The sequence below is a fragment of the Marmota monax genome, unplaced genomic scaffold (genome assembly GCF_021218885.2).
Source record: "Marmota monax isolate L192 unplaced genomic scaffold, Marmota_monax_Labrador192_F-V1.1 WCK01_AAM20220418_F8-fsc00021, whole genome shotgun sequence".
NCBI lineage: Eukaryota > Metazoa > Chordata > Mammalia > Rodentia > Sciuridae > Marmota > Marmota monax.
The window spans coordinates 25,286,333-25,311,794 of NW_026695228.1; the positions used below are offsets into that span (position 1 = coordinate 25,286,333).

At 53.3% G+C, this 25,462-nt stretch overlaps 2 protein-coding genes across 4 annotated transcripts; one reads left to right on the top strand and one right to left on the bottom strand.

Annotated features, from left to right (window-relative positions):
• Nucleotides 1-293: 293 nt before the first annotated feature.
• On the top strand, nt 294-11,900 carry Stx10 (syntaxin 10). 3 transcript variants are annotated; one of them, XM_046436893.1, is made up of 8 exons: nt 294-424; nt 652-821; nt 986-1,080; nt 1,158-1,220; nt 3,050-3,160; nt 3,246-3,352; nt 3,436-3,530; nt 10,248-11,900. In XM_046436893.1, the coding sequence occupies exons 1-8, from the start codon at nt 390-392 to the stop codon at nt 10,277-10,279; spliced, it is 708 nt and encodes a 235-aa protein (XP_046292849.1). In that variant the 5' UTR covers nt 294-389; the 3' UTR covers nt 10,280-11,900. The 3 variants fall into 3 exon arrangements, with proteins under 3 accessions (XP_046292849.1, XP_058432678.1, XP_046292848.1); XM_058576695.1 differs by lacking the exon at nt 10,248-11,900 and adding an exon at nt 5,726-5,961; XM_046436892.1 differs by lacking the exon at nt 10,248-11,900 and adding an exon at nt 3,627-3,997.
• Nucleotides 5,955-25,166, bottom strand: Nacc1 (nucleus accumbens associated 1). Its single transcript, XM_046436890.2, has 6 exons — nt 25,050-25,166; nt 10,739-11,638; nt 10,480-10,653; nt 9,433-9,538; nt 9,235-9,332; nt 5,955-8,749 (listed from the first exon to the last, which is right to left on the bottom strand). The coding sequence occupies exons 2-6, from the start codon at nt 11,628-11,630 to the stop codon at nt 8,490-8,492; spliced, it is 1,530 nt and encodes a 509-aa protein (XP_046292846.1). The 5' UTR covers nt 11,631-11,638; nt 25,050-25,166; the 3' UTR covers nt 5,955-8,489.
• Nucleotides 25,167-25,462: the final 296 nt, after the last annotated feature.

Below are 25,462 nucleotides of genomic sequence, written 5' to 3' on the forward strand. Positions count from 1 at the left end.
AACGGAGGCTATTATTATTTTTCATTGCCCAGAAGGGACACTGAGGTTATGGAGTAACGGCCCGAGGAGTTGGGTCTCGAACCGAGGCTGGGATCTCGGACCCAAACCCCTCCCGACACAACTAGGACACCACCCCCCACCTGGGAGAATACGATGATGATGGGGCGGAGCTTGCGAACAGGAAGCCGTCTTTGCCCACAACCAAGATGACTGCGAGGAGGACGGAAGTTGCCGTACTTCGGGATTCCAAGGACTCTCTTTCTCTTCTGGAGGGCCCGCTCTCTATGGTAGCGCGTCGAGGGCCGGGTTGGCGGCGGATTCTCCTGGCTAGGAGGGAACCAGCTATCAGTCACAAGGAGGGGGTTCGACTGGGAGGGAGGGGGACTGACATGTCTCTCGAAGACCCTTTTTTTGTAGTCCGAGGGTGAGTGATAGTGCTGGGGGAGGGCGGAAGGTCATCAGTCCCTTGCCAGCCAGTGCATGGCCAGACGTTCTGGGCACGGCTGCACCATCGGGGTGCACGGGTCGCCCCGTGGCCGAGTGGGAGGATTCGCAATGAGATATGGAGGTCTCTTGAACCCCCCATTTCGTTTGGGGGCGAGCGAGAGGGCCGTCTGCCCACAGCCGCTCCCACTGTGCCCCTGCCCGCAGCGAGGTGCAGAAGGCGGTGAACACCGTCCGCGGGCTGCACCAGCGCTGGTGTGAGCTCCTGCAGGATGGCGCGGCGGTGGGACGCGAGGAGTTGGACTGGACCACCAATGAACTGCGGAATGGCCTGCGCAGCATTGAGTGGGACCTCGAGGACCTGGAAGAGACCATAGATATCCTGGGGTTTTGGAGGGGTGGCATGGGAGAGTCCATTGCTGTAGCATGTGCTCAGGGAGCCCACCTTCTGGGAGACTGGACACCGGGAAAGTATTGAAGGCTGAAAAGTGAAGGCCCAGGGGTGTATCTAGCTCTGGCCTTGACCCTTGACTCAGCCCACGCATAGTGGAAGCCAATCCAGGCAAGTTCAAGCTCCCAGCAGGGGACTTGCAGGAGAGAAAGGTGTTCGTGGAGCGCATGAGGGAAGCTGTTCAGGTGAGGAGAGGTCCTGATGGGGTGAGTGTGGGGAGGTTAGGAATGTCTGTACTAGCTAATGCTGCCCTCACTCCCAGGAAATGAAGGACCACATGGTCAGCCCAGCAGCCATAGCCTTCATGGAGAGGAATAACAGAGAGGTAATGCATCCAGACCCAGCACACACCTCTAAGTCTGTCTCGGGGACCCGTTGCTTTGAGTGCCAGCCCGATCCGTGTGTTTGCCTGCCTTCTCTGTGTTTCTACACCAGTCTCTTCTGCATTAATATCCATCCTCTGTGCTGTTCTCCAGCCGCCTACCTGCATGCTCTTTCTGGGTGTGTACACCTAAGCACTCCTTATCTGCAGGTTCCACATCCTCAGACTCAAGCAATCAAAAACATTTGGAAGAAAAAAAAAGTGTCTATACTGAATATGTGCCTGCTTTTTTCTTGCATTTCCTAAACAATACAGTAAAACAAATACATATTATTTACGTTGTATTAGGTCTAAGCTAGGAATGATCTGATGTCTATTCGAAGATATGTAGTGATTCTATATGAATGTTATGACATTTTACATAATGGGCTTAAACATCCTCAGATTTTCGTATCTGTGGAGGTCCTGGAACCCAAATCGTGAAAATATCAAGGAACAATCATAATTTCAGTGTGTAGTTCTCTAAGTATACTGGCTTTTTTTTTTTTTTTTTTTTTTTTGCAGGAGAGGGCCTGTATACACTTGTCCTTTGTGCTGACCCATTTGCTCAGTGTGCGGCTGCTTCCAGGATATATGCCTATGTTTTTCTCTTTGCATGCACCTGCCCACTGGGGTGTGTGCACTTGACCTCTGAGTACATCTCCATCTCACCTCCATGCGTACACTACTGCCCTCTGTGTCCGTGTTCTCATTCTCACTGCCACTTGTCTACCTTTTTTTTTTTTTTCCACACCAGGGATTGAACCCAGGGCCGCTTAACCACTGAGCCATATCTCCAGCCCTTTTTCATATTTTATTTAGAGAGAGTCTCACTGAGTCGCCTAGGGCCTCAGCAAGTTGCTGAAGCTGGCTTTGAGCTTTCAATCCTCCTGTCTACCTTTTCCCTGTGTGTTACCTGTCCATTCTCTGTATTGGAACACACCAGTCCTTCTCCATCCCCTCACAGATCCACACGATCAGGGAGTGTGCGGGTCTGAGGCCCATGTCAGTTTGCCATCCTGAAGCAGTGCCCACATGCCCTTCCAGATGTGCCGCCGTGGAGATTAAATCCAAACTCTGAAATACAGCTATTGATAAAATAATAACAAGTGTTCTGTCGAGTAAACACTCAGTGGCCAGGGGATGTAGCTCAATGGTAGTGTGCTTGCCTAGCATGCACAAGTCCCTGGGTTCAATCCCCAAGACCTCAAATAAATAAAATAAACACAGGCCAGGCTGTATCTTGTGCTAAATGCATTGCAATTAAAAAAGGGAAAAAAGAGGGGCTGAGCGTGTAGCTAAGGGTTAGAACTTATACTTAGCATGTGTGAGGCCCTGGGTTCAATTCCAGGCACAGAAAAAAAAATTAAAAAGCAACAAAATAAAATAAGTGCATTGATTGTATTTGTCTGCACCCAATCCTGCGAAACTGGGAAGCAGGGACTGAGGAACAGGGAGGAAGAGCCACTTGACTGTTGACTGTCTCTTCCCAGCATTGTGAAATAATTAAAAAATATAAAAGGCAGATTTATTAACAGTGTATAGGGCACTGTTCTAGGTGTTACTAATTAATGAGATTCTCATTCCAACCCCAGAAAACAAGAATTACAGATCTCATTTTATCAGGAGAAAACAGGCACAGGGAGATCAATGTCATGGCCTTGGGGCTATTTTGCTAGGAAGTGGCAGGTCTAGGAAGCAGTCCCACCTGAGACTGCTTCCTGATTAACTATGGATGTCCCACAAACATGCACCTGGCCCACTCTGCATGGGTGTCCCTCCCTGTATTCCAGGAGGTGCTGATGGCCAAGCTAGATGCTCAGAAGTCACACAGTGACCTGCTGGATGCCAGTGTGGTCTCAGCCACCTCACGCTACATTGAGGAGCAGCAAGCCACCCAGCAGGTTTGTTGTGGGTGGCAGAAGGCCCTGGGATCCTCTGGACCACTCAGGGGTCCCTGCTCACCACAGCTACCCCTCCACCCTGCAGTTGATCATGGAGCAACAGGACCAACAGCTGGAAATGGTGTCTGGGAGCATCCGGGTTCTGAAACACATGTCAGGCCGTGTTGGGGAGGAGCTGGATGAACAGGGCGTGTAAGGCCAGGACCCAGGGGGTGGGCTCGGTGCCCTAGTGTGCATGGGCCCTTTTGAGTCTGATGCCATCTTGGTCTTGGCAGCATGCTGGATGCCTTTGCTCATGAGATGGACCTCACCCAGTCCCAGATGGACAGGGTTCTCAGGAAGATGGCCAAAGTGTCCCACATGACCAGTGGTAAGTGCCCTTCGAAGGGGGTAGATCTTGGACTGGGGAAGGTGATGGGTGGTTCCACTTACCTTAACCTGTGACCTCTGACCCTTCTGTCCCCAGACCGCAGACAGTGGTGTGCCATTGTGGTGTTGCTGGGAGTGGTACTCCTGGTTCTTATTCTGCTCTTCTCTCTCTGACCTGGGCTTTTCCTGAGGCACTGGCCCCTGGTGCCCTCAGAACCACCCAGCCCTTTTGAGCTGACCCTGCCCCCTGGGAGGAGGGTGTGGAGCCTGGGGAGCTCTCATCTAAAGCCAGTAGGACTGTCAGGGCCACAGGCAGGCACCTTGCCACTGGTCCTGTCTCGAGTGCGCTCAGGGAGTAGTGGAGGCAGGGATCCCTGACACACTCCACCCCACTTCTAGTGCCCAAAGCCATTTGCCCTGTGCCTTCTACATGTGCCAACTTGGAAATAAAACCCTAGCTTTTCATAAGTTTGGATCATTCAGCGTGTTGACTATAATTGAGACTGACCCCTGATGGGACTCTTGTTCTCTTTTTTTTTTTTCCCATTTTATTTGCACGTATTTTATGCTGAATCGATTCCTGTGCAATAAGTTTTTGTTTCTTCTGGGATCTTTTTCTTCTGTGAAACCTCCTCTTCTGGTTTAGGAACTATCTGTTCCTTTTCAGTGATGCTCACTGCCATGTGGCAGGGGAGGTCACAGGGGTTAATCTACCAAGAGCTCTGTAAGTGCAGCAGCCCATTTTGGGTGCCCCGTTCACCTGTGTGTTCAATGATCAGAGAATCTACCTCTGAACCCTTCAGTTCAGCATTATTTTACATTTCAAAGCATGTGCAGCAAAATATCAGTATTCTTTGGGTTGCCAACCCTGTGTCTAGCCCCATGGTTTGGCCTGGGCTCACTTCCCAATTCTACCAGAATGGCACACATTGTTTCTATAAAAAGATGTAAAGCAGGCACTTGGTGACTTTTCAGATATGTATATCCTCTGTGGCCTGGATGATTTCACATGTGTTCTTAAAGTGAACAAGATGATTTGAACCTTTTTTCTTTTTGGACTGGGGATTTGGCCCAGGGGCACTTAACCACTGAGCCACAACCCAGTCCTTTTTAGAGACAAGGAGAGTCATGGAGCTGCTTAGGGCCTCGCTTTTGCTGAGGCTGCCTTTGAACTTGCCATCCTGTGTCAGCCTCCAGAGCTGCTGGGATTACAGGTGTGGGCCACCATGCCTGGCTCAATATCTTATAGGTGTCCTATATAGAGGATGATGGGACAAAATGGGTTAATAATGGAAAATTTGAAAATTTCTGCCCAGCATGGTGGCACACACCTGGAAGACCACACAAGAGAAAACATTTTTTGGTTCCAGATGTGGTGCATGCCTGTAGTCCCAGCTATTTGAAAGGCTGAGGCAGAAGGATCACAAGTTCAAGGCCAGGCTGGGTACTTTTTATTGAGACTGTCTCAAAAAGGGACTGAGATGGTCTGAGGTTGTGGTTGAGTGGTAGAGCGCTTGCCTAGCATGTGTGAAGCACTGGGTTCGGTCCTCAGCATCACATAAAAATAAAGGTATCCTGTCCACCTAAAACTAAAAAATAAAATAAAGGTTAAAGAAAAGGGGGACTGAGATGGAAGTCCCTTCTCTATCATCTTACAAGATCTCGGTTGCTGAGCCTCTCCCATGGAAAATGTCTTCTCTGGTGCTGCAAATCAAACACAGGAGCTTTTGCGTACAAAATGTACACTCTACCAGTTACACCCCAGTGTGGTTTCCACTATTTTTCCTTTTTGGGCACTGAGAACTGAACTCAGGGGTGCTTTTACCACTGAGCTGCATCCCTAGCAAACCTCCCTTTTGTTTATGAATTTGAGAGTCTTGCTAAGTGATCCAGGCTGGCCTTGAACTCACCTTCCTGGCTTATCCACCCAAATTGCTGGGGTTGCATTAGTGTGCCTCCACAAACATTTTCTCTTTTCTTCAAATCATGGGAGTGCTGGCTGTAAACGGGGTGAAGGGGCAAGTGTGTACAGGACTTCCTGGGTTCTAGAGGACTGAACTGTGGGGGCAGTAAGCCAGCATCACAGTAAATTCTAGATAGTTGCAGCTTTTTTTTTTTAAAAAAAAATCAGGAACTGAACCAGGGCTGCTAAACCACTGAGCCACATCCCCAGCCCTTGATGTATTTTTTATCTAGAGATAAGGCCTCACCAAGTTGCTGAGGCTGACTTTGAACTCATGATCCTCCTGCCTCAGCCTCCCAAACCAGAGATTACAGGTATGTGCCACAGCGCCTGGCTGCCCCTCTAGCTTCTGAGGGGCTGTCTAGGAACCCACAGGTGCAGATCAGAGGAGGAAGAGTGGTGGCTCGTGCCCACAGGGCTAGCCCAGGCGCACCCCCTGGAGTGAGCAGCATGCTGCAGGACTGTTACAAAGGCGTTCAGTTTATTCTCCTCATCAGCATCACTGATATTTTCATGGTTCACATTTCCCAACGCCGCTCCTCTCCTTACAGTAGTTAATGTGCAATCTCACTTAGGGCCGGGGAGGGGTGGGGGCTAGGCCCAGGGCAGGGAGGGCGTTGGCACTTCACGCAGGACAGGGTGGGCAGACCAGTGGTCTGTCCCCTGTGAAAGAGGCGTGGGTGGGTAGACGGCCAGTGGAGTTGGGGGAGGGCCCTACTTTTTTTTTTTTTAAATCTGGTAGGTGGATGATTCTCCACTTGTATTTCTTCCTGGCTGCCCAGGGTTGGGGGACCATGCAGCGCAGGGCAGGGGAGGAGAGGAGAGAGGAGGGGAGGGGAAAGCAGCTGGCCGCCAGGGCAGGGAGATGTAGGGGTGGCTCCGGGGGTAAGGCACAACCCTGTCTTTGGCTCTCCTAGTGAGGAGTTTCCTCCCCTGCACCCCCTGCCCAGACCCCTCTTCCCACCCCCAACCCCTAGACACCCTCACAGTCCCGGGAGCCAGGAGCACCTCCTGGGGTCCCTGAAACAAGTGGGCCCTGCCACCCAACCCAGTGCTGCGGGGCTCAGAGAAGGAGCGGGTTGGGAGAAGACCCTAGTCCCAGAGAGCTGCCCCCTCACTAAGGCCTGGAAGGAGGGGAGCTGACTGGAGTCCCCACCTGCCCCTCACCTTGGCTGGGCCCAGCTACTTGCCAAGTGACCAGGATATTGTGCTTTGGGATCAACGCTGGGGTGGGGCGTCAGGCCAGGGGAGGGGGGGGAGTGGGGGTGCGACTAAGGTGCTTGTGCTTTAGCTGGGGGTGTCGACTCCCCCCACACACTTGGGCCACCAGAGGCTAAGGTGCTGGGGACAGGTCAGGAAAGCAGAGTGTCGGGACCCCAGCCAGACCTGACACATCTGACAACCCCCATCCCTGCAACAAGCAGATATCTGGAGGGACCCCCTACAGTCTAGGAGGGGGTGCTGCTGGGTTGGGGGTAAAGGTCTCCAAATCAGATTCCAAGGGTCCAACCCTGGCTGGCCCCCACCCGACCTCCTGCCATCCCCTGCCTTGGGAGAGAGGTGGCTGGGAGCTAGGGGCAGGCAGAAGTTTGGGAGGAGGAGGAGAGGAGGACAGGGCAAAGAAAGCAAGCCGAGATGGCGAAATGATGATGTGTCTGTGTTGGGGACCCCGGGTTCACATGTAAAACTCAAAAAAACCAAACACTACCTCTAGGCGAAGTAAAAAGAGGAATGGTGAGAGAATTTCACAAATGACTGCTAACAATGAATGTGGGCCCTGCCCTGCCTGGCCACCCAGCCAAGGCCCGGGACATCCTTTAGCTGTCGCCTGGGTGGGGAGTGAGGGGGAAGCTGGTTGGACCACAGGAGCCCAGGTGATGGCTGAGACTAGGAACCCACAGTGGAACCACACCCACACTCCATGCACCCACACATTCAGCCTGACCCAGCACCCCCAACCTGCCTTCCACAGCCCCCCGGGGAATGAGGGGGACCTCAGACACAGTCCCGTTGGTTTGAAAAATAAAAGGAAATCTTATACTTCAATATTTCATTCGCTAAAAAAATGTTTTAAAAAGTATGTACAGGAGGTGGGGCTGGGAGCCCTGCTGTGGGGCGGGGTGGGGGAGTGGGCAGTAGCCCCCCCAGCCTGCTCCCCTGGGTTCAAACCCTGGTCTTACCGCCTCTCATGTTTTCACTAGTTTTTGAAAGCAAACCTACACACACACACACATGCACACCCACACGCTCTGCGAGCCCCGGAGAGCTATCCTGTCCTCTGAGACCCTCCCTCTGCCCCCAAGAACTCCCTCACTTAGGACCAGCCTCTCTCAGGCCCAGGGGACTGGCAGGGGCAACAGAGACTGAGCGCAGGGTGGTGGGAGGGAGGGGCACTGGGCCACCACTGGCCCCTGCCCTTAGTTCAGTCTTGGGATTTCTGAGCCTTCTCTGGGCCCCATTTCCTCAGCTGTAAAGTGGACAGTCCCTCTAAGCCTCGCCTATCCTAGCCCCCAGGTACAGGGACAGACGAGGGAGACAGGAAGGCGCTTTTGGAGACTTGGAAGCACTGGGAGGTGGTAGGAGGGGTCCTGAGAGCCCCCAGGGCCCCCTTGAGTCCCAAGGGGCTGCAGTGAGGGGACAAGGTGGCCCAGAGCCTGGGAAAGGGACCTTTCACAGGTCTCCCAGGCTGGCCCCTTCCCTGTGCCAGGCCTGGTGAGCAGGGAATGACTACTAAGGGTTAGGAAGGGGGAGCAAGGTGCTCCCCACTGCATGAGTGTGTTAAAGAAGGCAACAGGCCCTGGCACCACCTGCCCCATCCTCCCCAGCCTGGCTCGCATTGGGGGAAGGGGATGGGACAGGGAGGCAGAGGGGCTGGGAGCATGCAGCACCCCCCAAGGGTCCTGGGGAGGGACAGACAGTAGCTCGTGACCAAGATGGTGGGCGGGTGTGTGAAGGGAAGGGGGAGTGTGACAGCCCCTTGGGGAGGGTCCTGTGGGGTTACTGGAGGACCTCAGCAGAGGGGCCGGCCTCGCCGTCGTGGCTGGCTGTCTCAAAGCCGTGTTCCATGCTCATCATGTCCGGCTCCATCTTGCCTGTGTCACTGATGAAGGTGGTGTAGGCGTCACCCTCTGCCAGCATTGGCTTGGCCTTGGGCATCCAGCTCTTGCGCACCACGCGGCGGGCGTTGGTGCACATGTCAGCAGCAATGGCGTTCATCTCACTCTCCTTGAAGTTGGGGGCAAAGTTCTGGCAGTAGTCTGTGCAGGCAGAGCAGGTGGCTCAGGCCCATGAGGCCTGCCCTCCCACTGCACGGCTTTCCCAAATCCCCACAGGGAGACCACTGACCGCTCCCAGTGGTGGCTGACTGAGCTCCTAATAACTGGCAGCACTGTCTGGTGGCCACCTCTTTGGGGAATTTGCCTGGCTGTTTAAACCTTTCTGTGCCTGCCCAGGGTTTGAGACCCTCCTGCCACAGACCCCCTGGCCTCCCTTTAGCACTACCCAACTGTGGAGAAACCGCTGTAGTTACAGCCCTCTTCCCAACAAGCAGAGGAGATTGAGCCTCAAAATTCTAGTTTTTTTTTGTTTTGCTGGGATTATAAACATGTGCCACCACACCCAGCTCAGCATCCTTCTTAACACAAAACTGCACCCATCCATCAGCGCCCGCACTGGATAAAAACACAGCTGCCTCAAGTCTGCCTCAGACCCCAACCTGCACTCCAGAAGGCTGGATACTCACACTTGACGGCATGGAGAACACGACTGTCCAGTGGTTTGCGTCTGGGATCATTGGTGGAGGAACGGATGCCGGTACCACAGCTGTTGGCCAGAGTGTTCCTGGGGAATAGAGGGGATAGGGTGAAAGGAGTCAGGGCTCCTGGTGGTGATGGGGTAGAGGACACCCACCTCCATCCTAGGGCTCTGGCAAGGGTCTCACCGGTCAAAGAAGGAGGCCAGGAGCCGTCGTAGCAGGACCTTGTGCCGAGTGCCTGCGCTGACGTGGCAGTTCATGAGCTGTGCCCTTGTGATGTACACATTGGTACCTGGTAAGGGAAGCAGAGGTTGACCGAGGGTGCTCCAAACTGCCAACCCCCATATGGCCTGAGCCGGAGCCCTTCTCAAGCACCGCTCCTTACCAGGCCCTTCTGTGTTGGGCTTTGGGTCCCACCCACTGGCCCCAGAGCAGTCAGGTGGGGTTCCTCAGACCTCTTCTGCCATGTCAGTGCTCAGGAAAGGACAGAAAGAGTACAGGCACACCCATGGGGACCTGCCACCTGCCAGGCCCTGCAGCAAGTCTGGCTTGACACGTGTGTGGCAGGGGTTCTGACCATCCCCAGCCAAGGAGGCCAAGACTCAGCAAGGTCAGCTGGGAGCAGAGAGAGGCCCCAGGTCACTGTGGCAGTTAGCCCCGAAGGCAGCTAACCTACCCCATGTGTGCACCAGCTCCCAGAGCCAGAAACCTCAGAATCTACCTGAGAGGTGCCTCAGTTCATGTCACCTCCATTTTCTATGAGTGGTACTAGACAATGAACCAGGGTGCTTTATCACCGAGCTACATCCAGACCCACTGCCCACTCTAGCTTTTTACAACTGGAGACAGGGTTTTGCTAAATTGCCTAGGCGCCTTGAACTTGGGATCCTCCTGCCTCAGCCTTCTGAGTAATTGATATTACAGGCTGGGCCACCATCAGCCTAGCTAACTCACCTCATCTTTTTTTTTTCCTTTTTTCCATACTGGGGATCGAACGCAAGGCCTTGCACGTGCCAGAAGAGCACGCCAATGAACCACAGCTCAGCTCTCAGCTCATCTAACTGCACCCCTGGTCTTGCCAGGATGGGCAGCTACCAACATCAAAGTCCAGATGGGGAAACTGAAGGGCCGAGGGCTTCAGCTGCCCCAGGATAGTAGCTTCTAACCAACACAGGACATGAGGCCTGAGGACACAGAGCGGGGGGATCTAGGGAGACAGTGGGGCCAGCACACCTGTTACCAGCTCCAGCTTCTCTGAGGGGTCACCCTCATCGTAGAGCTTGGGGTGGCAACGGTTGCCTATCTGGTTGATGAGCTCAGCTGGGAGAGATGCCAGGTCTTGCCGTACCCGAATACGACTTCGGGACTCTGGGGCCACCTGTTCCGGGAGGGCCTCCACCTTCTCGGCTGTGGGGAGAAAGCAGAGTGTACATGTGAATGTGTGCACCTGAGGGCGTAGGGCAGGCGTCCCAGGCAGGGAGCAGGGCCTCACCCGTCTGGCCGACGTTCATCATGCTGTACATGGTGTACATGTTGCAGATCTGCCGGTACTGCTCGTCGGCGCCCTCCTCGCCCGCGTCCTCCTCCTCGTCCTCCTCGTTGTGGTAGGAGCCAGGGCTGTCACTGGTGTAGGCGCTGGAGGTGCCGGGGCTTGTCCGCTCTGATGTACTGGGCCCGCTCATCACACCCCCCGCTGCCACTGCTGCTGCCACCACCGGGGCCGGCTGGGGCGTCCGGTTTGTGGCCAGGTCCGGCGTGGAGAACTTGGCCATCTTGCGACTGCCGTTGCCACTGCTGCTGCCCCCAGCCTCCTTCTGGCTGCTGTCCCACAGCCTCTTTGCCACAGGTGTGCACTGCACAGAGTCCGACTCTTGCTGCTCCGTTTTGACCCGAGACACGAGGGGCAGTGGTGTGCTGCAGGCTGGCCAGCCTGATGTTTGTGCCACAGGGCTCTGGGGCTCAGATGATGGGGCCTCTTCGGCGTGCAGGCCCTGGGAGTCGCAGCTCGGGGAGCTCACCTTGAGGAAGAACTCAGTGCCCTTCTCCATGATTTCCTGGATCTGCAGGAAGCCAGCTGTGTATATGAGCAGGAACTGGTCACCCATGTTCATGCTCAGCCGACCCGTGTAGCAGAACGTGAGGATCTGCTGGAAGGACTGGGGCTGCACGGCTGCCGGCAGCTCCACCACGGCGCTCCGGCTGCTGTTGAACAGGTCCCGGAAGTAGGAGCTGCTGGCAGCCAACACAGCCCGGTGGGCCTTGAAGGCGTGGCCCTTGACCACCACAGACACGTCACAGTACAGGCCTTGCAGCCGCTGTTCGTTGAGGCACTCGAGGATACTGTTGCCAAAGTTTGGGATCTCCATCTGCAGGGTCTGGGCCATGGCGGCAGCTGCAGACAGGGAGACACGGGAGCAAGTTGAGCAGCAAAATCCAGTGCTGGCTGAACCCTGCTTCATGGACCCCGACTGCTGCAGGAAGCCACACAAAAGCCCAGACACCCACGCGGCAGAATCAAGCAGATTCCTTCTACACCAGCAGACTTGCCTTTATGAAACTCAGCTGTCCTTTGGTGGGGGACTAGTTCCAGGAACCCCAGTAGATATCAAAAATCTAATTCCCAAGTCCTTCAAATGGCACAGTATTTTACAGAACCTTTGCAATCGTCCTGTGGACTTTACTTACTTACTTGCCAGGGGCCTTATGGGTTTAACCCAGGGTTTGCACGTGCTGGGCAGGTACTCTACCTTTTATTTTAAGGCTGGGTCTTGCTAAATTTTATCCAGGCTAATGTCAAACTTGCCATCTTCCTGCCTCAGTGTCCAGAGTAGCTGGGATTAGAAGCAGGTGCTACTGCAACTGGCTTACTTTAACATTTTTGTGGCACAGGTGATTGAACCCAGGATCTCAGGCAGGCAAAGTGGACATTCTACCACTTATCTATACCCTGGCCACTCACATACTTTAAATAATCTCTAGATGGCTTACAATACCTGATACAATGTATATAAATATATTAATTAGGTAATAATGACAAGGAAAAGTCGCACGTTTAATGAGATGCAACACACACACACACACACACACACACACACATTTATTTAGCTGTAGTTAGACACAATAGTTTTATTTTACGTCTTGCTGAGGATTGAACCCAGGGCCTTGTGCACATGAGGCAAGCACTCTACCAACTAAGCTATATCCCCAGCCCCTTCTGAATATTTTTGATCCTTAAAATACTTTTTAAAAAATCTTTTCAATCTATTGTTGATTGAATCCATGATGCCAAGCTCACAAATACTGAGAGCCAGTCAACTGTACTGTCAAATAGGCAAAGCCATGCTGTGACCAGGGTGGCTATATTCTGTCCCCTGCAGATAGAAGACCCGTGGCACACTTATCCACATGTACTTGAACATTCAACAGGTCTACCTAAGTGCCTGGAAGGGAGACAGCTGAGATGCAGAAGTGCACCATGTATGACATCTCTGGACACTGACAGGTAAATACCAGGAGCCAAAGTCACAAGTGTCAGCTCTGCCAAGAGATTACACATAAGCCCGAGCTCCCCTCCAGCAGCACAAGGATGGACAGCAAGTGCTGTAAGGACGAGAAATCAGAATCCCCAGACACAACAGGCGAGAAGATGAAAGGGGGAAAGTCATTCCTTGGTGTTAAAGTCCTTCTGGGTTCAATCCCCTGTTCAAAACAAAACAAAACAACACACCCAACAGCCAAAAGGTGGAAACAGAAATGTCTATTAACTAATGAATGGATTAAAAAAATTTTAAATGTGGCACAGGGCTGGGCGGTAGCCTAGGCTACACGCTCACCCAGCATGCACAGGACCCAGGCGTGCACCCCCAGCACGTAAAACAAACCAGTATATACCCACAACGAATATGATTTAGCCATAAAAGGGAAAAAATTTTGACACATGCCACAACATGGAAAACCCCGGAAAACATTGTGAAGAAGCCAAAGGACTACATATCGTATGATTCCACTTACATAAAACATCCAGAATAGGCAAATCCATTTAGACAGAAAGCAGATTAGTGGTTTCTGTTTTTAGGGAGGGGAAAATGAAATGGGGCCTTGCTGAGAGCAAAGGGACATAGGGTTTATTCTTTATATACTGAAAGTCGTCAGATGGGCCCAGTGGTGCCCGCCTGAACTCCCAGGAAATCACGAGTTTGAGGCCAGCCTCAGCATCTTAGCAAGGCCCTAAGCTACTTAGTGAGACTGTGTCTCAAAATAAAAACAGCCAAGGACATAGCTCAGTGGAGCAGTATCCTGAATTCAATCCCCAGTACTGGGGGGTGGGGGTGGGGGAGTCTAAGTTAACTATGGCGATAGTTGCAAAGCTGAATATACTAAAAACTACTGACTTAGTGAGACCCTCAGCAATTAGGAAGACCCTGCTTCAAAACAACAACAAAACAAAAAAAGTAAAAAGGGCTGGGGATGTAGCTCAGTGATAAAGCACCCCTGGGTGCATCAGTACCAAAACCAAAATAAAACAAGACTCTGTACACTTTAAATGGATGCACTATATGGCATATCTCAAGAAAGCTATTAAAAAAAAGGCAGCCATGTAGCTCAGTAGTAGAGAACTTCCTAGCGTGTATGTAGCCCTGGGTTCCATCCCCAACACTGCAAAGGAAAAAAGAAACTGCAGCTGGTATCCTCTGGGCAAAACTAAGGAATGAGATCTGCAAAGTAGACTTTTTGGATTTTGCATTTTGAACCTGCTTATTTGCAAAAAAAAAAAAAAAAAAAAAGATAAGTACTATGTTTTTAAAAAGAAGAAATGGGAATTGATGCTGCTCAGGGAACTCACTCCCCTATTCTGGGCATCTCTCAATATGTGAACTTCTGTATAAGATCCTGTACTACCTCTTTCAGGGAAAATAAGTGAAAAGGTAGAAAGGCCAAGTCCCTTACTTGGGGATGATCTTCTTTGAAGGAAGAGAAGTGTGGGTTGATAAAGTGACCCCACTAGCAGAAGGGAGTCATTTGCAATTCTGTAGTCTGTAGAGGGAGGTGGTCCCAAATGGACAGGATGCAGGTAAGAAGGCTTCTGCTGGTGAGAGAAGCCTGAGCTGACTCTGGGAAAAAGAGGAGAAAGGCAGAGAGGGTATGTGCAAAGTCCCTGAGGCAGGAATGGAATCCCAGTTGTTCTTTCCTCACTCTGAGTTAGCTTTCATATTACATCTGGTTGATTCTGAAAGGGCTGCTATGAGGAACAGAAGCAGCTTGTGGCCAAGGCTCAGAGGTGCATGCTGTAGCCAGGTGCACCAGAACGAACCTGCTCCTGGGACCAGGGGCTCCAAATCTCTGCCTTCTGTCTGAAAACTGAGGTCTGTAAAGCCAGCTCAGTTCTGCAAACTCAACCTGAACTGAGATGCTATTAGGTGCTAGTTGCTCTGGTAGAGTAGGAGGGAGACCCAGGCCCTGCCCCTCCCTGGCCTGCATGACTTATACATTGTTGTAAACACTGTATATATAGTTGCTACAAATAGGGACAAGGAAAAAAAAACAGCTGTATGTATTCATCAGAGACAAAAATGTTTTCCCTAATTTTTAAAAAGTACTCTACCACTAAACTACATTTCTAGCCCTCTCCAGTATATTTATTTTTCAGTTTTCGGCAGACACAACATCTTTGTGTGTATGTGGTGCTGAGGATCAAACCTGGGCCGCACGTATGCCAGGTGAGCGCGCCACCGCTTGAGCCACATCCCCAGCCCCTCTCCAGTATTTTTTGTGGGGGGAAGTACTGGGGATGGAACTCAGGGGTACTTGACCATTGAGCCACATCCCCAGCCCTATTTTGTATCTTATTTAGAGACAGGGTCTCACTGAGTTGCTTAGCGCCTCGCTTTTGCTGAGGCTGGCTTTGAACTTGCGATCCTCCTGCTTCGGCTTCCTGAGCCACTGGGATTACAGGTGTGTACCACCATTGTCCAGCTTGGTGGCGCATATCTGATTCAGTATTTTTTGAGGTTCGGTGCATCTGAGTATGCAGAAACCGCAGATACAGGAGGGCCAACTGAACAGTTATTGCTTAAAGGAGGACGTCAGCTTCCTAAGGGCAGGTGTCCTGGCTGGTTCTGTTCAAGATTAAAACAGAGCTAGATGCTCAACAAATATTTGTAAATTTTAAGAGAACACTGTAGAGACGCCAGGCCTGTGGTGCACACCAGGAGCCCCAGCTGTTTGGAAAGTCGAGGCAGGAGGATCACAAATCCCAAGTCGGCCTGGCAATGCAGCAAGACCCTGGCACAGAAAATAAAGAAAAAAGAAAAACAGGAGGAGGTAGAGTGCTTGCCTCCCTGCGCAAGGCCACAGATTTCATGCCCAGCACCAGCAGAATTAAAAAAATAAAAATAAAAGCAGCAGCTGATAGAAAGCACCAAGATAGGAATAAATGACTGGAGTTCGGGACGCTGCAACTGGCAGAGAGGCCCAGCAGGGCCCCACCAGCTCCGCCCAGTGCCCAGTGGCGCTGCAGACTTCTCCATTCACTCAATGGCTCACAGCAGCGAGGCTTTAGAGGTGGGGTACAGCCCAATCCCTCCCCAGGAACAGGCACAGGAAAAGCTGCACGTGAACAGGCCTGGTGCACAGGGATCATTGACAATGTGGACTTTGAGGTTCTGGGGAAAGAGGAGGCAACAAGACACTAGTGGGGCTGAGGGAATCCGGGCCCCCCTAAGAGATAGGCCACCTCATGAGCCTAGCAGCCAGGACTGGGAGCTCTGACAGTGATTCAGGGGTTGGTGGTGCAGGAGTAACTGGTTTGCAGGCTCAGCTGATGGGCTCACAGGAACCCTCCCTGCTCCATGTGACTCGGGAGTAGGGCAGTGGGTCTGGGAGCTGCAGACATCTGAATGTGGCCTTGCCCCAGCACCAAGTGAAGAAGGTCACTGTCAACAGGGAGGATGGGGGTGGAGGGAGACTGCAGAGTGCACTGGGCCCCGAGCGTTCGCTCACACTGGGTCCGCAGGAGAAACAGGTCCTCAGCAGCTGGCACCTGGCCATATCGCTTGCTGGGTGGAGCAGTGGTGGCATAGTGAGGGAACGAGGCCTCTAAACCTGCCAGTGATCTGTCCCAGAGCTGAGCCCACAGAGCAGCCAGCAGTGAAGGATGACTCTGCTCTCGCTGCCTCACAGGGAGGACGGTGCACTTCCCAATATCTCCAGCCCAGGCCCCAGCACATCTCCCAACTGGACCCAAGGGCAGTCTCCATGACCTCCAGACAGTCACTTAAATATTTGCCAAGTCCCCGCTGGGGCATGAAGTACTTGGGAGCCCCGGTCCCTGCTTCTGGAGCTCACAGCCCAGCTGATGTGCCCACTCACGCAGGGTCAGGAACAGGACAGAGGCTCTGACTTTGCCCATAAGAGGTGACACCAAGATCTGGAGGGGCGGTGGTGGGCTGGGAGCGCTGGTACTTCTAAGAAATGTTGCTGCTTCTGGAGGATCAGCTCAGTTTCAGGGCTTTGTTACGGACTGAACTGTGTCAAAAGACAAATTCACATGGTAAAGTTCTAACCCTCAGTTGCCCATCTTTGGAGGAGGGATTCTTTTATTTTGTGGGGGTGGACACTGGGGATTAACCCAGGGACACACTGCCACTCATCTACTTCCCCAGTCCTTTTTATTTTGAGACAGGGTCTTGCTGAGTTGCTGAGGCTGGCCTCCAACCTGAGATTCTCTGATCCTCCTGCCTCTGTCTCACCCATCAGAGATTACAAGCAGGCTGGACAAGTGCTCTGCCAGTGAGCTACAACCCTGGCCCAGAGGCGGGGTCTTTAGAAGGTAATTAAACTTTGATAGAAGCAAAGGCTGCTGCTATTCGCAAACCAGGAGAGCCTTTGCCAGCACCCGGCCATGCTGGCAGCCTGACCCCTCACAGCACCCAGAACTGTAAGGAAATGCCTTTGCCCAACCCAGGCTCAAAACACTAGGTATTCATTTCTATTCAAAAGGAGCCTCTGGGCCACACCTCCCCATGGGGCCAGACTCACAGCCCCCACCCGTGCTACAGCTAAGCTCCAGTGCTCCCTCACACCTGCTCAGGCACTGCTTGGTCCTGACAGTGCTCAGCTGGGGCCTTCAACGTCTGGCCCTGCCTGCTCTTGGGCCTCCTTGAATGCTGTCTCCAAGATGGCCAGTGCTCTTCGTACCTCCCATTAAGCCCTTCCCAATACTAGCCCCGTAGGCTGCTCCCCACCTGAGCCTCCCTCACTAGTGCTCTTCCCATGACCTGGCAAACGAGGGTTTTTATTGCTGTGCCAGCTCTGCAGGGGTAGGGTGTCGCCTGTGTGGTTCACCTCTGTGCCCCCTGCCCCCAGGACACACAGTGAGTGCTTAATAGTCATCTGTGGAATGAATAATTATGTCCATTACTTCCAATCCAACTCCCATTTTTGTTCCACATCAGCGAGTCTGTAACAAGAGTGGGGCGCGCAGGCATTACCTCAGCCAAGCACATGCGTGCCCTCTTCTGATGGCTGCTACAGTGGGGTGGCCTACAGTCAGGGTCCCACTTGGGGCCAATGTCACTGAATTTCATATTGCTGACCACCACTCACACCAATCACACTGTGGGAAAGAGGCTGAAGGAGAATTCTGGAAATAGAAACTGCTAGCTCTTTGCAAAGAGCTCCAGAACCCCCCAGCCAGCAAGGGCATAGACTTGAGCCTCTTGAGGACTGTCAAATGCCTGGACAGATGCTTCCAGATGATTTTCAAAGAAAGTTGTTGAGATACTACTGGCATGTATTACGGTTTGAATGTTTATGTGCCTCCAAAATTGCCTGGGCTGGGGTAGAGCACTTGCTAGCACCTATGTGCAAGGGTTTGGGATCCATCCCCAGCACCACAAAAAATAAAAAATTCTATGTTTAAACAAATTCTTATGTTTAAACCTATCTCCAATGCAGTAGTTTAATGCAGTAGTGTCAAGAGGTGGGCCTCTGGGAAGGAAGTAATTTATAAGGGCTCTACCTTCATAAGAGGTTGATACCTTTACAACAGAGGCCAGGAGCTTGTTCACCCCCACCACCACCCCCCCGCCCACCCACACACACTATGTAAGGACACATGGAAATCTGTGAGGAACGGGTTCCTTCACCAGTCAGCTAACTCTCTGGTGCCTTGGTCTTGGACTTTCCAGCCTCCAGAACTCAGCAATACATTTCTGTTGGGGCTAAAGTGTAGATCAGTGGCAGAGCACTTGCCTAACTTCTCAGACCACAAGAAAAGTAAAAAACAAAACAAAAATCCCCCACAAACTTTCTGTTGTTTATAAATTACCCAGTGCAAGACATTTTATTATATAGCAGCCTAAACAGACTAAGGCAACATGTAAAACAGCTAAGGGAAAACATCAACTCCATGTTTAACGAGGAGGAAAGGCCCTGGAAAGTACCATAATCCTTTATCCAGCTCAGCAGGAGGCAGCTGGATCCTGGCCCAGAGCCACTCAGACCCTTGGTCAGGGCCAAATACGAAGCTGGCCTCCGCTAACATACTGCTAGAGAAGGACTATTCAAATCCTACTGTTGGCATCTGCATATTAAATGCATGCACATTTCATTCTTTTTTTTTTTTTTTTGGTACCGGGAATTGAACCCAGGGTGATTAACCACTGAGCCACATCTTATTTAGAGACAGGGTCTCACTGAGTTGCTTAGTGCCTCACTTTTGCTGAGGCTGGCTTTGAACTCATGATCCTCCTGGCTCAGCCACCCGAGCTGTGCATGCGTGATGGCACCAGCATTTTCTTTTTCCCAGATAGGCCAACATTAAATCATCCTTGGTGGGTAGTGCGTTTAGTGACTAGTTCAGCTCAGGTTTTGCTGGGCCTGTTGGGCTCCAGTACCCAGCAAAGGCTCAGGCAAGGTTCATTCACTCCTGACAGTTCCTGAGGAGGCCACGAGCTCTCCCATCACCTTAAGGATGAGAACAGAGGCCTACATCACATAGCTCTTAAAGGACAGACCTAGATCTGGACCCTGACTTTTTTGAGAATCAGGCAATGCTGTGAGGCAACAGGGTGAGGCAATTTCATAGATGGAATCACTGCTGGGGGCCCTCACCTCAGGGTCTCGGATGCCTTGCAAGGGTCAGACTGGCATGGTGCTGCTTCTGCTCCCTAGGAAGGCCTTCTTCCCTTCCCTAGCTGTTCTTCAGTTCTTCCCCGCCCCCCAGCCCACCCCCAGCCAGTCTCCAGGAAAGAGCAGTCTCCACCTGCTGTCTCTCCCTCCCACTTCTCCTCACAGCCCTCTGCAATCTGAATGGACTTGGTGCAGTAACTCCAGCTCCTTAGAGGACCTGGCAGCAGCCCCATGCCATGCACTGCCCCCAACTCTGACCATAAGCCATTCCCAGAGTGTACTTTGACCCAAAAGACAGTATGGCAGGAATAAACAGTAAGTGCAAATGCCCTGAGGGTCTTGGCAAGGAGGAATTTGAAACTGTGTCTCTGTGTGTGTGTTTGGGGATCAAACCCAGGGTACTAGGCAAGCACTCTTCCACCGAGCCACAACCCTGGCCTTTTTCTTTTGCAGGCTGGGGACTGAACCCAGGAACACCCTACTGCTAAGCTACATCTCCAGCCTTTTCTTAAAATTTTGCATCAGGGCCTTGCTAAATTGCTCAGGCTAGCTTTGAACTTGTGATTCTCTTACTCAGTCACCCAAACTGCTGGGATTATAGGCATACACCACCACACACAGCAAAAGAATTTAAATCTTGCTATGCCTACCTATAGACTCAGGAGGCTGAGACAGGAGTATCACAAATTGGAGGCTGGCCTCAGCAACTGAAATTTAGCAAGATCCTGTCTCAAAATAAATAAAAAGGGCTGGGGATGTAGCTCAGTGTCCAAGTGCCCTTGATATCTGTTCAGGATTGGTTCTAGGACCCCTAAAAATTGCAAAATCATGTTCAAGTCCATAATATAAGATGGCATATATTGTATAGTCTACATACATCCTACACTCATCTAAATTAAATCATCTCTAGATAAAGTTACAATAACTAATACAAGTAAATGCTGTGTAGAGTTGTTAAACTGTATTTTTGAATGATGACAACAAAAGTCTGCACATGCTCAGTACAGATGCAATTTTTTTCACATGTATTTTTGTTCTGCTGTTGGTTGAGTCTGGAAATGAGGGCCCACTGCATTTTACTCAGCTTGAATCCTTTACAAAGCTTCTCACTCAGTAATGATGCTTCGGGACAACATTTATCTATAATACTGTTGGCCTCCTGTCATCAGTCTCCCTGACTATAAAATGGGCTAACAGCAGCAGCCAACCATGAGGCTATTTCAAGAATCAAACAACTGAAGAACATGGGCAGACTGGTGCCCAGCTCATAGTCAGTGCCCAGTAATGCCAGCTGTAAGTAGTCATGTCCTCTCAGTCCATCCCTTTAGGCCCTTCCCAGACTGTAAATTCCCTGAGAGTAGGAGACATCTTTTGCCTCTTACTATCTCCCAGAACCTTGTGCTATTTCATGGGATTACCAAGAAGTAGCCCCCGAGGGTTTGCCAATGCATCCTCAGCATCAACCAACCATACTGCATACCTACCCCTGGCTTAATCCCCCAATAACCAGAAAACAGGCGATCCTGACCACTCCACTACTGCCCCTTGCACTGGATCATTCTTTGTGGTGGAGCTGGCCCTACTTGTTGTCCCAGGCCTCTAGGCCAGTAGCATCCCCTCCCATGACAACCAAAAATGTTTCCAGACATTTCCTAAGTGTCACTGGACAGGGCAGGATTGCTCCTGAAGAATCACCATGGGACAGACATGACTGCTTGTGCCCATTTGTTGGATGAAGAAACTGAGACTCAGAAGTTAATTCCTCTGTCCAGGGTCTCGTGGACAGGCAAGGTAGTACAAGTCATCAATTTTGACTCTCAAATACACAGTTCCCTCACCCCTACCTCCTGTTGGCTCGATTAAGAAAACACTACTGACACACGTCATCACAAAAAACCCTGCAGGTCTCTAAGGACTCTCGGACCTTTGCTGAGGCAGCAGCATGGGACAGATGGAGAGTGGACAGGTGATGGCAACCATGCACTGAGTGTAACCCCTGACACATCCTCTGTGCAGACTCACCCAGTCCTCAGCCAACCTGACACGTGGGTCCAGTTCAACCTCATGGCCTCTGCAGCTCACGAGCTTCTCCAGCAAAGACATTCTTGGCCAAAGAGACAGAGGACCACTCCCACAGGCTTCAGAAAGAGGGGAATCGGATGACTGGCAGGGGCATCCGTTTGAAGAAAGAACCAGAGTGCCTCAGTTTCCTTGTATGTCAACTGGTGATGACAACACACAGGTCCCACACTGATCATGGGCTTGTGCGAGTTCAAACATGGGAAAAGTGCTCACTGAAAAACGGGAGGGGAGGGTGACAAGGGGCAGGGAGGGTCCAAGAGAGGGAACAGAGAGACATGAATACCACCTGTTTTTGAGTCATCACCTCAAGCATAGCTCAGGTATCCTGGCAGGCTCCCATTGTCCATCAAAGGCTCTGGCGATGATGAACTCCAGGGTCAGACCTTGCCAAGCCAATTCCCAAACTCTGACCCTCTGTCTAACCAGATCCCCTGGAGCCTAACCTGAGAACATGCTGGGGCTCCCTCCTGCCCAACCAAGGAGCCAGATTAAAAACAACAACAACAACAAAAACAAAAAACCCTGAACGCAGGCCAAAAGGTCTGAACTTTCAACTGCGGGTGATGGGGAGACTCTGAGACAAGGCTTTTCTTTCCTTTGGATGGCACTAGGGTTCTTTATCGCCACAGTAGGGTCATCCTCACTCCCTTCCCTCATGAAGACAAAATGTTTCAAGCACTTAGCAGGAGCCTGGCACATACTCAATAAAAGCTTTGAATGTGCTGTCCTCTTGGCCTAGAACACCCCCACCCTCGCCTCAGCTAATTTCTTATTATTCAGATCACAGCCCTCCCGGAAGCCTTCCCTGACCACCCAGCTGAAATCTCCCTGCCCGCTCAAGGCCTACCGCTCCTTCGCCTTGTTATACCATCTTCATAAATACAGCAATCTGGAATTCCCTTCGCCACCTCTTGTCTGAGGTCAGTCACTTCCGCCAGAAGTTGCCAGAGAGCTGAACTGCTTCCTTGGCTTCAGCAGACACCCAGTGTATGGCAGTGACATCACACTCCTCTTGAGCCGCCTGCCTGCTGCCCTCATCCCCACTGTTTTGCACCCCAAGTTCTCACTGAAAAGCCAGTGCCTTCTCTCGCTGTGGGCAAGGCCCCTGCCTCTTCCATCTTCCACATCTGGGCCAGCTCCCACCAGTCTCCGCCTGTTTCAGCAGTGACTAGATGGTACCCATCCCTGTCCTCAGTACACAGCCCGAGTGAACCCCAGGAGGATCCAGTCTATGCCACAGCAACTCCAGCAGCCAACCCAGGCCCATCCAGGCAGGAAAGAAGGTCTCTTTGTATATCTATCCCAAGAGACATGGCTGCAGCAGCACAGGGTAGAAGTAACAAATGAAAAGTGCAAAGGTCCCAGGCAACACTGATGCCAACTAACACAAAAGAGTCCGGCAGGGATGGAGGAAGGGCGGTCCTTCTGGAGATGGGCTCGTTGAGATGTGTGTTCAGACTCAAAGGAAAGGTCATGGCAGAAAAAGGTGAAGGGAACAAAGAACAAGTGCAAAGTTCTCTCCCTGGGGCAGCTGAGGCCAGTCAGAGAGGGCAGGGCAGGGCCTGGGTTGCTACTGGTGGGGTATTCTGGGAACTGCAGGGAGACTGAGGGGTGGATTAGGGAGACAAGCCATCATTAAACCCAGGAGAACTGGATGATACCACTTGACCCAGCAGTTTGTGGCTCCTGCCTCAGGTGCTGTGGATCCCAAATCAAAGTCCCCAGGACACCCTGGTAACAGCCTTGCAATTAGTCGAAAAGAAAGAAGAGCTGGGCAATCTGATGAGGAACCAGAGTAGGGGAGAAAACAGCCTAGACAAGCCAAGTCACACCCAGCTCCAGAGCCAGTGGCATTCCATCCTCACAACCCCTTCCCCCACAGGCCCACAGCTCCATGACCCCTGACCTCTTGGCTCTCAGACCAGGAATGGGGAGAAGATGTGACCAGGTCTCTGAGAAAGAAGCTTCCACTGTTGTCCTTTTGGATACCAGGGAATATCAGTCTGTCTGCAAGGGAACTGAGCAGTCCTGGAGATGGGAAGCAGGTAAGTTTGGGACCAGGAACTCTGAAAGAATAGGGAGTTACTCCACTCATATCCCTGGAAGGGTGACCCAACGGCCCCAAGGGATTGGACTGAGGGGCAGTCAATCCCAGATGGGCCTGTCCAGTCATGTGACCCTGGAGGAACCACACCCCCCAGCTTCCTCCTCTGGACCACAGAAAATGCCTAAGAGAACCCTGTGGTGGTGAGCAATCCATGAGCTCATCCCACCAGCAAGCTCAGCACAGGGCCTGGTCCAGCAGGGCGCGGGGAGGTAGAGACCTGGGGCCTGCAGTCCAAAGCCTGGGCCACGGTGTAGGTGCCTTACTCCATCCCTTAGCCTCCACCATAACCCGCCTTTACCCCAGCAAGAACCTCCAAGACACAGTCAACAAACACGCTGTACACAGTCCCCTCCTAACTCTTCACCTCCAGGAGGGGCACACGGAATTCGGGCGTGGGAACTAGCACTTAAGACAACTATGGCCTGTGACTGTCAGGTCCTGGTCCACAGGCTTGAGCCCTGAGGCTCCAGTTCCAACGAGCGGAGGACGCATCTAGGAGCAGGAGGCTGCCTCCCGTCTGGTGCATGGGGTGGGGGCGGGCGAGGGCCACCCGGGTGGTAAACAAGATGCCTGAGCTAGGTGTTCCAGACCATGTCCGGAGCTGCCCACACAAACACCCACCCGCCGGCCCGCTCCTGGAACAGTTGGCGGAGGCTCCAGAGATGGGTGTGGGAAGAGGAAAGCCCTGGGTCTGACCCTGCGCGAACACTTGGGGTGTGGGGACCCGTCTCGGCTCGTCCCTGCTGGCCACACTAGTTTTTCCCGACCGGCCCCCACATCCCCACCAGCCCAACTCAAGCTTCAGCCTCCCGCAGCTCCCCAGGCTGCTGCCGCGGTCCCTTAACTTACCCGGCGGACCCTCGGATCCCGACTCCCCCCAAGCCCCCAGCCCTGACCTCGGGTGACCCGCGGCCCGCATCCCCGGGCGCCTCCTCTCCGCCCCCACCCACCGTGCCCCACTTCCTGGGCTCCTCCGCGGCCGGCCCGGCCTGTAACCCGACCCGCCACCTCGGCCGGCGCCCGGGCAGTACCTGCGGCGGCCCCTCCCCGCCGCTCCGGGCCGTTTCTCCCCGCCGCCGCGCCGCTCTCCCCTCCTCCCGCAGCGGCCGGCCCGAGCCCGGCTCCTCCCCTCCCCCCGGCCTCCCCGGGCGCCTCCTCACTGCTCCCCCTCGAGCCCTCCAACTTCCCGGGACCCCCAGCCCCGGCCGGCCCGGCCCCCGCCGCGCCGGGAGCGGGGCGCCTGGGCCCAATCCCGCCGCCCCAAGCCCCGAGGCCCGGCCCGGAGCCGGACGCTGTAGGCCGCCGGCGGCGGCCGGGTCTCCGCGCAGTCGCCGGTCCGGGTACAGGGTGGGCTGCAGGCCCGGCTCCCCGCCAGTCCCAGAGAAGCCCTCGGCCTCCCGTCTCAGCCCTAGCCGGCCCTCGGCCGCCCTCGGCCGCCCCGGCTGGAGGAGGCCAGAACCGGGCCTGAGGCAGGCCATCTCACCTGCGCCGTGGCCGCGCTCCGGGGGCTCCCGGCGGGCTCCGCAGCGGCAGCTGGGGCCGGGCCTGGGCCCGGGGCGCGCCCCCCTGCGCCGGGGCCTCGGCCTCCGCCTCCGCGGCCTCCGCGGCCTCCGCCTCAGCAGCAGCGGTAGCCGCGGCGGCCATTCATTGTGGGCCAGGCCGCCCCAGCCGAGCGCCGAGCGAGCGCAAGCAGCGCCGCCGCCGCAGCCGGGCCGGTGAAACGGCCTCGGCCCCGCCTGTGCACCTCCCCCAGGCCCCGCCTCCTAGGCCAGGCCAGCCGAGCTCCGAGCCCCCCCCCCCCCCCCCCCCCGCGCCCTCCCGCTCCTACCGGCTTCTCCTTCTGTCCCCTCTGGATCCTCGCTAGTACCTCGATTCTGCAGAGTAACTAATTCGAAT

Coding starts and splice junctions, on each gene's coding strand:
- Stx10 (XM_058576695.1), top strand. CDS start 390: ATGTCTCTCGAAGACCCTTTTTTTGTAGTCCGAGG. Junction 3,353..3,435: donor GAGCTGGATGAACAGGGCGT/GTAAGGCCAGGA, acceptor TGGTCTTGGCAG/CATGCTGGATGCCTTTGCTC. Junction 3,531..5,725: donor AGTGTCCCACATGACCAGTG/GTAAGTGCCCTT, acceptor TTTTTTATCTAG/AGATAAGGCCTCACCAAGTT.
- Nacc1 (XM_046436890.2), bottom strand. CDS start 11,630: ATGGCCCAGACCCTGCAGATGGAGATCCCAAACTTTGGCAACAGTATC. Junction 9,539..10,479: donor GAAGCTGGAGCTGGTAACAG/GTGTGCTGGCCC, acceptor TTCCCTTACCAG/GTACCAATGTGTACATCACA. Junction 8,750..9,234: donor TGTTCTCCATGCCGTCAAGT/GTGAGTATCCAG, acceptor CTGCCTGCACAG/ACTACTGCCAGAACTTTGCC.